The sequence below is a fragment of the Euprymna scolopes genome, chromosome 27 (genome assembly GCF_053919585.1).
Source record: "Euprymna scolopes isolate OS-2025 chromosome 27, ASM5391958v1, whole genome shotgun sequence".
NCBI classification, from domain to species: domain Eukaryota; kingdom Metazoa; phylum Mollusca; class Cephalopoda; order Sepiida; family Sepiolidae; genus Euprymna; species Euprymna scolopes.
The window spans coordinates 35,167,775-35,180,410 of NC_136508.1; the positions used below are offsets into that span (position 1 = coordinate 35,167,775).

Consider the following 12,636-nt stretch of genomic DNA (forward strand, 5'->3'; position numbering starts at 1 on the left):
TTAATACTGAATATACAAAAAAACGGCAGAAGAATATATAATTAAAAAAAATAACTAAATAAATGAATATAAAATAAAGACAAAAATGGGAAAGGAAAAAAAAAAAAAGAAAATTAGAATAAAATAAATAAATAAAACAAAACCATAATAATATTACGAATAAATTAATACAAGTAAATTATATAAACTAGCAGGACCTGTGGAAGTTCTACAGCAGCAGTAGAAATACATGTCGATTTTTTTCAATAATAATTATTTCTAATGAAAGATATTAAAAGACTCTTAGTGTAATATTTGTTTTAATAAACCATGACATATAAGTACATACGTTAAAGGTACAAATAAATTATTAAATATTTCACAACCATTTTTACAGCACAATTTTATGAACAAATTTTCTATGAGAAATCGTGTCAGGGAGGCCATTATTATAGAATAAGTTTTCACTAAGAAAATAAACATAAAATTAAAAAAGAAAAAAAAAACATGTTTTCTTCAAAACGTATGACCCAAAAGCAACATCATTTAAATATTTTTTTTTACATAACATCTTTGGTGATCAGGAGATGCTATTTATTAAGAAGGTGATAACATTTTATGAACATTAAATTAGTGTATCTATATACTAACGATTTAATGCTTGTATTACGTTATCACCTTCAATCCTCCTTTTTTAATAAATAGTATCACCCGATTGAATAATTTATAATTTAGAAACCATTACATACGTACGTTATAGGTACTATGCTATTAATATATAGATAAGCACAGAACTAAAAAAAAAAAAAACTACCACAGCATCCAGCGGCATTCCCATAACAACGCTTCTGCTGAGTAGCCCTCACTCCATGTAGGTACCAGTAAAATAGAAGCATGAAAACCGAGATTATCATTTAACTATTGTTGCCATGACTAATAATATGCTACGTAAGAGCTCTTTGTCCAAACTTATCGGCTAAACACTCACAGACAACATGAACTGGGGCAAATACATTGAAGACATTTGCAAGGCTGCAACTAAGAAGGTGGGCTCTCTCTACAATGCTAGAAAATGACTTGCACCTGCCGGTATCCTATATCTCTACAAAGCCACTATTTGCCTATGCATGGAGCATTTTCTGATGCATCCTCTCAGACAGGGTTAATAAAAAAGTCTTCAACCTAATAGATTCCGCACTATCAACCAAACTTCAACCTCTGTCCCATCACTGCAATGTTGCATCCCATGCCCCCTCAACATACATATTTCCGACTAAGAAAAAAAAAAGCAAAAAAAAAAAAGAAGAAAATATAGATTTCTACATACTGGAAAACTTTCTACTCTAATAGTTTATTTCCTCGAACTGCTAGACTTTGGAATTTCCATTTGGTCTCCTGCTTCCGACTGTATTGACAAGCAGGAGTTTTAAGTGTCATGTGCTGTTCAACTCTCTACATAGTATCCCTGTAGATATGGTTCCAAATAGTAGCTCTTACGTCTGAGTGGCACTGTGCCTTGTTTGAGGGGAAATAAGAGTTAAAAAAATACTTTGCTAAATTTAGGTGGTTATGTGTGATGTTATGAGGATATTCATTGTTTGGAAGAAGGCTTGCCACTCAACCTTAGGGTTAGTAGTAGGGCAAGTAATTTCATTTTTACTATTTTTTTTTTTTTTTTTAACATGTGGTAAACTGAAGTTAAGCTTGCACCTTAGATATTATTTTGGTGTGTACGTCAATCAGACAGTTTTCACTGGAATAAAATTTTGAAATAAAAATCTTACACTTTCCACACATTGAAAGTATAGAGGTTAGAAGAGAATTTAATTCTACTGTGTTTTATTCTCACCGACCACCTGACACTCATTCACACTTCTCTTCGATAATATTCCGGCCTTGATAAGATGTGACTCTTGTAGACCAACAAAATAAAAGATAAGTTATTTGACATTTCTGAACTTATGAGATGAGGATTGGTTATTCGTATTAGTTGGATTCATTGGACTACTGTTCTCATCTTCAGTGGGATTTTCATGTTTCGGTCAATATAATCTCCAACCTTCTTTATCTTGTCGAACTTGGGAATGTTTCTGTCAAACTCTGGAATTTGGATGGAATTTTGAGCAAAACCTTTTATTTACTTCACGGGGGTAGTATGCTCTTGTTCCATCAGCCACGACTAGATAGAGGTCCTAAGTAATTCGCAATTGTATTTTTCGGTTACCCACACTGAGGATTGAACCTTCAACCTTCAGGAGAATATTAATTTTTTCAATTGATTTTTCCAAGTACCCTAACCACTGTGCCATAGATCCTTGCGGTGGACTCTATCCAATCATGAAAATCACACTCAAGATGAGAACAGTAGTCTGATGAATCCAAATATGTATAAGTTTTTTGGGTCAGGTATTTTTTTTTTATATAAAAGAAGGAAAACAGGAACAAAAATAAAACCCAAATAATTTATAAAAATTGAAACAATTTTTTTTTTTTTTTGCAAGTATTTATGTATCAAACAAACAAAAGTGGGTGGGCTGTTTATTTTTTTTAATTTTCTTTTACTTTGCCGAATCTCTGTGAGTAGTTGGAAATTCTTGGTTTATTTTTCAATGTCAGCAAAATTTTCTTTATTCCTCAGACTTTTGGACAGCATCAGACAACAAAGTGGACAGAGAAGAAGTAGTGGACGTGTCAGGAAGCTCCTTACCAACTGGGTAGCTTTCGGCAATGTGAGTTAAAATGGAAGCAAACGGATCGCTACCAAATTTTTGCCTCCACATAAACTCTAAAAGATGTGCCCAAAAGCTCCTGGTTGGTTCCGCATTCTTGTTTTTTCTGCTGCTTTGCCTCCTTTCACATTCGCTCCACATGATTAGTAGTTGCCAGCGTTTCAGAATCTATGAAGTGAAGGCTGTGGTTCACCATTAAATGGTGATACCCCTCTCCTCCCACTTTGTTATATGCCCTCCAATAGACCGATACCACTGTGGTCCCTGGCAGAATATATTTTTTTATTAGTGGAAGGAGAGTTTCTGTATTTCTATTTGGTATGCTCACTGTGACGTGACCATCCCAGGGGGTGATTGGGCTCCCCACGTTGGGGAGGCCAAGACTCCTGAAATGCTGGAGAAGCCAGACAGATATGATTTCTTTTTATTCTTAATTATCATCTTTGTGCCCGGGTGATGGCAAAAGACCTTGCTGAGAGAAAGATTGGATTGTGATTTCCATTGTTATGAAAATCATTGACAATATCATTTTTTTGTAAATTGAAAATGGAATGGCTCAGAGTTCAAGACTAAGGATGTTTATAGTTCGAGTACAATGCCCGTGACCCAGAGGTCGTGGGAGTGACTTTTTTCGGGCATGAGAGCGCTTACAGAATCACAGGTGCACACAGGGAAGAGCGAACCTCTCCTGGGGGTGACGTAACTGGATACGATTGGCCCAGGAACCGGCCCCAGTCTCACTCCTTCCCTGAGTATATGAACGGGTCCCAGAGTCGAAACCGGGAGAGTTGAGCTGAAGTTTGGAGCAGAGTTGAGTACAGTTGAAGAGTCACCACACCCCACTCTTCCTGCATCATTCCACCGCGATGCCAATAGAAATGAACTTATTTTGACTCAGCAGAGTCTGTCAAAATCAACTTTGAACTACGGACAATTGTATATAACTATATATTTGTATATCTTATCTTGAATTGAATCAGTAGAATAGAGCACCGAGTTGGTTTTTTTTTTTGTGCGCATGAAATTGTTTTCCTCTAGTACAACAGATCGACGAAGTGGCGATATATCAACCCAGTTGTGAAATTAAGATGAACCAAAATCGATTGACTGGTCCTGCCACACTAAGATACCTTGCTGACCTACGAAGGACATGTCATACACCAAGAAACCCTCCTTATCGGCAGGGTCATATTCACCAAAGATCCAGACCGGTGTGAGAAGTCTGCTAACGTTATGTTTGCGTCGGTTGAAAACAGACTCGTCTATCTCAATAGTATGGCCTGGACCTCCTACCTACCAGGGATTCCTGAGAAAATAATCTTGGCAAATGTTTCACAGGAAATTCTTCCAATCGACAATTTTATGGCATGAGCCCAACCCACATTTACTGGAGGTTTTTTGTCGTCATCTCGAATACCCAGGTAAATCAATGCATGCAATCTTCACCCATGAGTTGGCAAAGAAGGTCCCTGTCCGAATAGCTGTCAACCAACGACATTTCACGTTGCCACATCTCCACCCGTACCCATCTGTTATGCTTCCCTGTTTAGCTAGTAAACATTCCTGGCCACATGTTGAACATGTCATCGAATTTGCCATCCATTTTCTTTGCTGGCAAAACTGTATTATGGCTTCTGGTATCTGGAGCTGGTGTGATAAGATGGTCAAATAATTGTTTCAAAAATAACCTCAGTGTTTCTTGACTTGCAAGTAAGAAATGATGGATTTTTGTTTCTTGTTTTTTTTTCTCTACCAATTGGTATCGGAATTCTCATCTGATGCTCGGGTGCGCATGTCAAGTTGAAACTCTACACATGGTGTTGTGATTGGCTGACTGCCATGTTACATCAGACATCAGCTAAACCCAAGCTGTTGATATCGTGTTCCGGGAAAAGCCGAGTCGAACACGGAGTACTGATTTTGTATTTCATCCTCATATGTCACAGTATTTGAATTTTTGAATGATATCAAAGTGGAAAAAATATTGGTTGTGACCCAATAGTACATCTCATTTTATTGTTAAATATTTGGTCCAGGCAACACCAAGTTAGCTGGACGGTTGTTATTATTATGGTACGTCTCATTTGATTATAAAAAGTAAAAGTAGACTGTACTTACATTTATAGTATATGTAATTAGGAAGCCAAAAGAGGAATGTGTAGCTTATAAGTTTGGCGAAGAAAAGGCAGAGAGCAAATTCAACAACACCCTAAAAATAAATAAAAGAGGATTGCATTTTAAAAACAGATGGAATTTGGAACTTCAAAACCAAAAATATTTAGACAAAGTTTAGAATTAAACAATAAACCTAAGAATGACCTTTAACATTGGAACATCTATCTGGTTTATAAAACTTCTCTCTAGATAAACTCGTAACGAAACGATTAAAATATTTTGTCCCAGATTTCGATACACTTACCGATTTTGGTCTAAATTTCTGATGCCAAGTTTTTTTAAATTTCTAAATATTTAGTTGTTTCTTGTTTTTTGTTGTATTTTTTTGTTTTAATTTTTGGATTACAATAAAATCTGTATAATATATGCATATAAGTTTACAAAAACAGAAAAAACACACTGAAAGGGCGGGGCATAAATCATACCAGTTAGAAAATGTTTTGTAATTAAAAAATAGTGAGGCAACAAAAGATTTATTTCTATTTAAAAACAAATCTGATTTGCAGTAATTCATTGTGAGTTTTCTCTCTCTTTTTTTTTTTTTTTTTTTTTTTTACACAGTGATCACCACTTATCAAGGCCTGGAAGCCACTCAGGGATAAGGGTTATTGCAAGTACATTACGTTAGTGTGGAGATTTGATGAAGAGTTGATAAAATGATATTTGAATTCTACATTTAGCATAATTGATAAAGACAGTTTTAGGAAAAAATTTTTTTAAATAGAGCAGTAACTCGTTTATTGAAAAATCAATTTCGGTAACTTGATTATGTAGTAGAGCTGACATCTTTATTTATTTTTTTTTTGGTATTTTACTCATTTTTAAAAATGAAAATACTGCAAAGAGAAAAAGAAAGAAAAAGAAAATCGTCGTCTTTTTTCTTTTCACTTCAAAGATTACAACAATTATCCTTCATTTCCAAACATCTTAGATTTCTACTTAACCAATAGACTTTAGCAATGTTGGTCAGAAGAAAATTTGATTGGAGATTTGCAATTCTTACTTCATTATAAATTTATTGCGCAAGCACACATTTTAAATGATATCTATTGTCACTAGAGAAAATCAGTCACCTAGAGATATCCGGTTTTATGGGGGAGGGGGTATGCAAGTCCATACTCTCCTTATCCCATGAAAAAAAACAAAATACAAAAATTAAAAGAAAAATATGCTGTTCATATCTGACACCAAAAATCACGTAAATTGATCATGTAGTTTTAGCATGGAGAAGAGGTACCCATGCTTGCCAGATCGTAAAATATGCTCAAATATAATTCATGCAGGTTTCATATTTATTATTACAGAGCCAATTCTCTATTGAGCATTATATTGTACCTTATGTATAGTAGCGATTTCAAAAGATAAAAAGAAAAATGATTTGGCTGGCATCAGCTACAATCGAAACCAAACCATTTAGTGTTCCAGCCGCATGTCCTACCGATGTAGCTACCAAGAGATAAGTAAGAAAGATTTAATATTAAACGACTTGAAGAAACGGATTGAATTTGGACATGTGCAGAAAAAAATAGAAATATGTCAGCAAGTTGAAATGAACATTTTGCATTTTCATTTGCCGATATATGTCTGTAGGAGTTATCCATCCTAAGATTTTACTCATTATAAACGATCCTTAGAGTATAATTACTAGGGCTGTGACAACAGCATATTCTTTTCATTGTTTTGACCGAGTACCTGCTAATACCTTATGTTTTTATATAGACAGATGTGGTTTTCAGTTGATTAAGTGTGTCTAACTGTGTTGGATATATACCCGAGAGTCAAAAGAATGAAAAGAATATTCTGTTGTCACAGCCCTAATGATTACTATTGTTAATTTCAGTGTTATGCGATCAGAAGTTTAAAACTCTATTGGTTAAATATTTACAGAGACACACACCTACATACATCTGTTTTATTTATATAGAAAAAGAAAATCAAATTTTATGGTTAAATGACTAGCGACAATTTCTCAACACCATTTTTGTAGAACAAGGGAGGTAATTCCAAATAATTAAATTTTTCTGGAAGATTTTAGAAAGCCATTTTTAAGGTTGGGAGTGGGGCATTGGAAAAAATTCAAATTCGCTTAAAAGTGATTTTCTTTATAAAAATAAAACTAATTGATCAATTTACATCATTTTTGGTGTAGAATATCTTTTGTTTGTCGCAGTTACGCATATCATAAAGACTTTTCTTTATTTTATTTTTTATGGGGGAATTCTAGACAAGTACCTTTTTTGTTTACTTAGATAAGTCAATTCTAAACTTTTACTCTAATGTTGTCCATTATGTTTCAAATATTACGTACAAAAAATAAAGAAAACAAGAAAAATAAAGAAAGAGAAAAAAAAAAGAAAAAAAAAGACAAACATAAAAACGTACTTACGGGTATTTTTAATGCACCCCAAAAAGATATAGCATGTTTGTTTTCTTGATTTTCTGATTCTCCACTGACTGATTCAGATCTTAACAGAGGCTGAAATTATACATTTATAAAAATCATTAACCACAATTTTCTTTTCGTGGAATTGAACTCAAAATATAAAAAAATATATTTCTATGCAAGATTATTTGAAAAGAACACCAGCAGAGTGCTCAATTATCAGGAAAATTCAAAAATAAGAGTATAATATATATTTATATATGTATTACAGAAAATCAGAACACCATTGATACTGTGGGTTATAGGTCCGCTTTGTAAGGATTTGAAACCAGCAGTACCAATGTTGTTCTGGCCTTCTGTTATATATAACAAATAAAAGTCCATACTCCAAATTTCAAGATGTTAACCATCTTGTTGGCGTAATAAAAGGAAAAAAAGGTAATTGAAACTTCTCTCCCAATTTTCAAATTTTGCAGTCATGCCCATATGCATTTATTTTCTTTTAAAATTGATCAGTGCTTTTTCTTCTGATGAGTTAAGGGCGAAATAAATTCAATAATTGGCATAATAATTACATGAATGATTTTATGCTACAAAAAAGGCGCTGTCAAGAATTGTGCATGTCAACATACTTAAAGGAATAAATTGTAAGATTACCAACATCTTGAAATTTGGAATATAGACTTTTTGTCATTTAATTGTTATATGCTCTGTAATTACATGGAGCTTCATAAATAAAAGAAGAAACTTATTTCCATACGCATATATATATATGTGGCCGGTCATAAAATATGGTTAAATATGATATTTTAATTTATGCATTTATTTCAAAAGTTAAAAAACATGGTTGAGTGTCATCAGCTAGAAGCAAAACCTAAACATAGCTCTTTGGTATTATTCGTTACCATCTGATCGAAGTCCATATGCATATCAAAACTTAAGAAATTAACATAGTTAAATGTACATTTGCACATGCATAGAAGTAACATGTTTAGTTGACTTACACCTCCCAAATTCTAATTTTTTCAATTTTGATCCCTTAGCAGCTATTTTTCTGGCTAAAAAACAAATCAAATTTGTTTCACAGGTCTGAATTTCCTAAATATCAAGTTTCAAGTCTGTTGACCAAAAATTGACAGAGTAGTTTGGCAGAGACCGTTCTACACAAAGACAGACAAGAATGATTCCCCATATCTGTAATGTTGAATTCTTTTATGTACATACACTTTATATTCTTTTGTAGTTTTACTAATTAAGATATCGTCCAGATATGTGATTACAAACTATAGCCTGTTCAGTAATGTATTACCTGCTGAAATATGACTGGTGCTAACTTTACCCCAAATAATAGTCTCTGAAATTTGTATAACCCTTTATGTGCATTTAAACACAATACATTCGATCATTCTTCGTCCATCAGAATCAACAAATATACATTGTTTAAATCCACTTAAAAAATAAAATAAAAACTTATCGCCATTTAGCTTTGCAAATATTTTTTTTTAGACTAGACAATGGATAATGGTAAGCTCTCACAGGGCTCTATGGACAAATTTATCTTTAGTAGACCTTTGACAACTAAATATTTTCGTTTACCAGCCAAATAGAAAAGTTACAAGCCAAACCCACAAGATTTTTAGAATATGACATCTTCATTCTGTGATGAGAATGTACATCAACATCTTTCTGTATTTTTTTTTTTTTAATAAGTGTAATTCTAAATATACAACAAATTTTATGTCGATACTTGAAGGTATTAACATTTTAATTTTTTCAGATGTTTTTTAAACAGCCTCCGTTAATAAAAAAAAAAGTGTATATTGTTCTATTAAACTTTTATTGTTTAAATAATTTAACTTTGTTCATTTTATTAAAAAAAAAAAAAAGGCAGTTGAAAAGATATTTTTCACTTAGTAGTGAGCTTTGGAAGATTGTCAGTGAAAACATAAGCATTTCATTATTTCTAGTCGTCACTTTGAAAAATCACTCGCAAATGCGACTATTTCACTCTCAATGTAGAGCCTTGTCTCATTGCCTGGTTCAATCTCATCAAAAAGTCTCTTTATTCTTCATGATTTCGTTGTTTGATTGTTTTGTTAAACAGCATGTAAACTCTTTTTGTGTTATTTAATGATAAATCCAATAATTTTAGATTTTATGCTTAAATTCTTTATATCTTAAAATGTTTATTCATGGAGTTTGGTTTGGTTTGTTTTGTAGAGGCAAATTGTAGTTTTTGTTTGTTTGTTTAACCCCCACATCGACCTTCTTTGGTTCATTTAATGCTGTATATAGCATTTAAATTTTTAGATGCTTTCAAAGTTGATTTTCGCTGGGTATATTTCAGTAATGTTTTGGTATAGTTTGCTATTTGATGGTATTTATATTTTATGGTAAAGATTTGCTCTTTTTAGGAAATGTAGAATGGTTTTAGGGTTTTCTTTTTTGAAGAGTTCTTTTACGTTTATGTCCTTGTATTACTGTTGATGAATTTGTGTGAGGTCATGGCAGTCAAGTAAAAAGTGTTTCACCATATAAGGTTTGTGACACGGTACACATTTGGGGGGTTCTTCACTTTTTAGTATGTAGAAGTGTATCCTATCTGCATACGTGATAAAACTACTTCTTGTAATAAAATTTTTTATTGAAGATTTGTAGGCCGTATATGGGACCATTATGTCGTTTATTTGGAGTTTTATGGAATTTTTGGCTGCCAAACTTTACGCGCAATAGTCTTTTTTTATTTAAAAAGGTTTAGATTGTACTTCGTTGGTTGCGATTTGAATTTTAGTAACACAGCTTCACGTAGGCGAATTGCTTTTTGGCATTCCTCATTAAACTAGTTAGTTCTGCTACTTTCCGGTATACATTCATGTGCAATGGTTAGCAATGTTTTAGAAAAGTATTCTATAGATTTATTTATTTATTTTTTTTATATAATTACATTTTCACACCCCAAACAAGGAACATTGCCACTTTGATGTAGGGACATAAGCTACAGGGGTACTATGCAGGAAGTTGGGCAGCAAGATGTCAATTCACGTTACACTTGAACTTCTGCATGTCAGTATAGTTGGGGAAGCAGGTACCCAGAAGGGAATTCCAAAGTCTAGCGGTTCTGGGGAAGAAACTACTGGAGTAGAAGGCTCTCTTACATCTAGAGATCTCTACTGTGAAGGGGTGGGATTTAGCTGCTTGTCGGGTTTGTCGGGGGTATTTACGTTGAGGGGGTACAGTTCATCGGAGCATTCACCATTAAAGTACTTGTAGAACAGGCAGAGGGATGCAACATTTCGTCGATGGGACAGAGGCTGAAGCTTAGATGACAGTTCAGGACCTATCAGGTTGGCGACTCTCTGTTGAACCTTGTCTAGGAGCGAGACACAAGTAACAGGTGCACCAGCCCAAATATAACAACAATACTCCATACATGGGCGAATGGTGGCCTTATAGAGGTACAGGATACTTTCGGGCGTTAGTAGCTTTCTAGCACGGTAGGGAGAACCTACCTTCTTCGCAGCGGTCCTGACAATGCTCTCAATGTAATTGTTCCAACTCATGTTTCCTGTGAACATTAGGCCGAGGAGTTTAAAAGATGTACTTTCAGATAAGGAGTCTTTGGTCATTGCTATTGGTGGTAGAGAAGGTTTCTTGTAATTATTGAAAGAAACAAGTTTAGTCCTGGCAGCATTGAATGTGACCATCCATTTTTGTCTCCATTCCACTACAGATTGGAGGTCGTCCTCTAATGTTTCTGCCATTTATTTAGATATGTGTTTATTTGTTTTCCTGTTGTGTCTGTTATAGAGTGTGGTGTCATCAGCATATATACCCATCGCAGAGACAATTTTGTCAGGGAGGTCATTTATGAATATTAGGAATAATAGAGGTCCAAGGATAGACCCTTGAGGCACTCCTGCATTTATATCATATTGTTTAGATGTACGACCATCGAGGACAACCTGGATTTTTCTCTTATCTAAGAAGGATTTAATTATGTTAAGTATTCGTCCAATGATACCGTATGATCTGATTTTCCTGAGAAGACCTTCATGCCATACCCTGTCAAAAGCTTTAGATATATCTAGAGCTACCACTTTATCCTCCCCTGCTTTGTCCAGTGAATGTATATATGCTCAGACATTACAGTTAGAATGTCTGCTGTGGAACGGGCTTGCCTAAATCCATATTGTTGGTTGGTCAGAAGTTTAGCGTCTGTAAGGTGATGGACTAGAGCTTGGTTAATTATGGACTTGAATATTTTGGTGAAAAGTGGGAGGAAGCTAATGGGGCGATAATTTACTGGGTCAGTTCTTTCGGCAGAATTCTTGAAAACTGGTATCGCAGAAGCAGTTTTCGAGCAGTCAGGAAAGCAAGATTCATTAAGGCATTTGTTGTAAAATTTGGAGAGAACTGGAGCTACTTCGGCGGAGCACATTTTTAATAGCACAGCCGGGATGAGATCAGGTCCACATGCTTTTGAAGTGTCAAGATTTTTTATGATACCATGCACTTGAGAAGGGGTGATTTTCAGATCGTCTAGTGTGGCATCTGTTCGCAAAAGAAAGTCAGGGAGTGGGTTGTCAGCAGGGTCCAATGTGGAGTTGGATTATACCGACTGGCAAGCCTTTTTGGTTGCTGAGCAAACAACTTCATGATTGTTGGATAGTGAGGGAATTGTTGATTACTACACTGTTTTTCCAGAAATCATGGGTTCCTAATTTCTGTGCTTCGATGCATTTTTTGGTAGTTTCAGTAAATTCTCTCTTAGCTGTCGCTATTTGTTTCTTACAGTTACTTCTGGCTTGTATATACTTCTGTCTGTTTGAACTGGACTTATGTCGGTTAAATTTGCAGTACGCATGCTGCCTTTGCGCAATGGCAGCTGCACAAGTAGAAGTAAACCATTGGGGAGAGTAGGGCTTGCTATAAAATTTCCGCCGTGGGAACATGTGCTTCAATTGCTGTTTTGAACCATTCAGTGGTCTCATTTGCGCACTGTTCAGCAGGAAGAGAGAAAGATATTTCGCCATGGGGCATCTCTGATGAGATCCCTGATGGATTCCCAGTCAGTCTTTTTATAATATCTTGTTTTGAGCAATGGCTCTTCAGTTTTGGCTCTAGAGTTTAGGGCAATTTCAAACATTATCACTGCATGATCAACGTTCCCAAGTGGGCTGTGTAGTTTTTGTCGGATATTTTTTTTTATATTCCTCCCAATTTGCTTTTTTTTTTATTTTCTATTGGGGGAGATGGTTTTTTTGTTTCTTTCAGATTTATTAAAGCCACTTGGAAATGGCTGCTACCCCATGAATCTTCTAGACCCTTCCAGTTGTAGTCCATCAAGATAGTGGGGTTACACAATGATAG

General features: G+C 34.6%; 1 protein-coding gene across 2 annotated transcripts in view; it reads right to left on the minus strand.

Annotated features, from left to right (window-relative positions):
• Positions 1-12,636, minus strand: part of LOC145248818 (glucose-6-phosphate exchanger SLC37A2-like) — a 164,116-nt gene that overhangs the window by 52,806 nt on the left and 98,674 nt on the right. For both annotated transcript variants that reach the window (XM_080110509.1, XM_080110508.1), the window contains exons 10-11: positions 7,270-7,359; positions 4,827-4,917 (exon numbers count right to left, since the gene is read on the minus strand). In XM_080110509.1, coding sequence (XP_079966635.1) covers positions 4,827-4,917; positions 7,270-7,359 — 181 coding nt within the window. The remainder of the gene's footprint in view (positions 1-4,826; positions 4,918-7,269; positions 7,360-12,636) is intronic.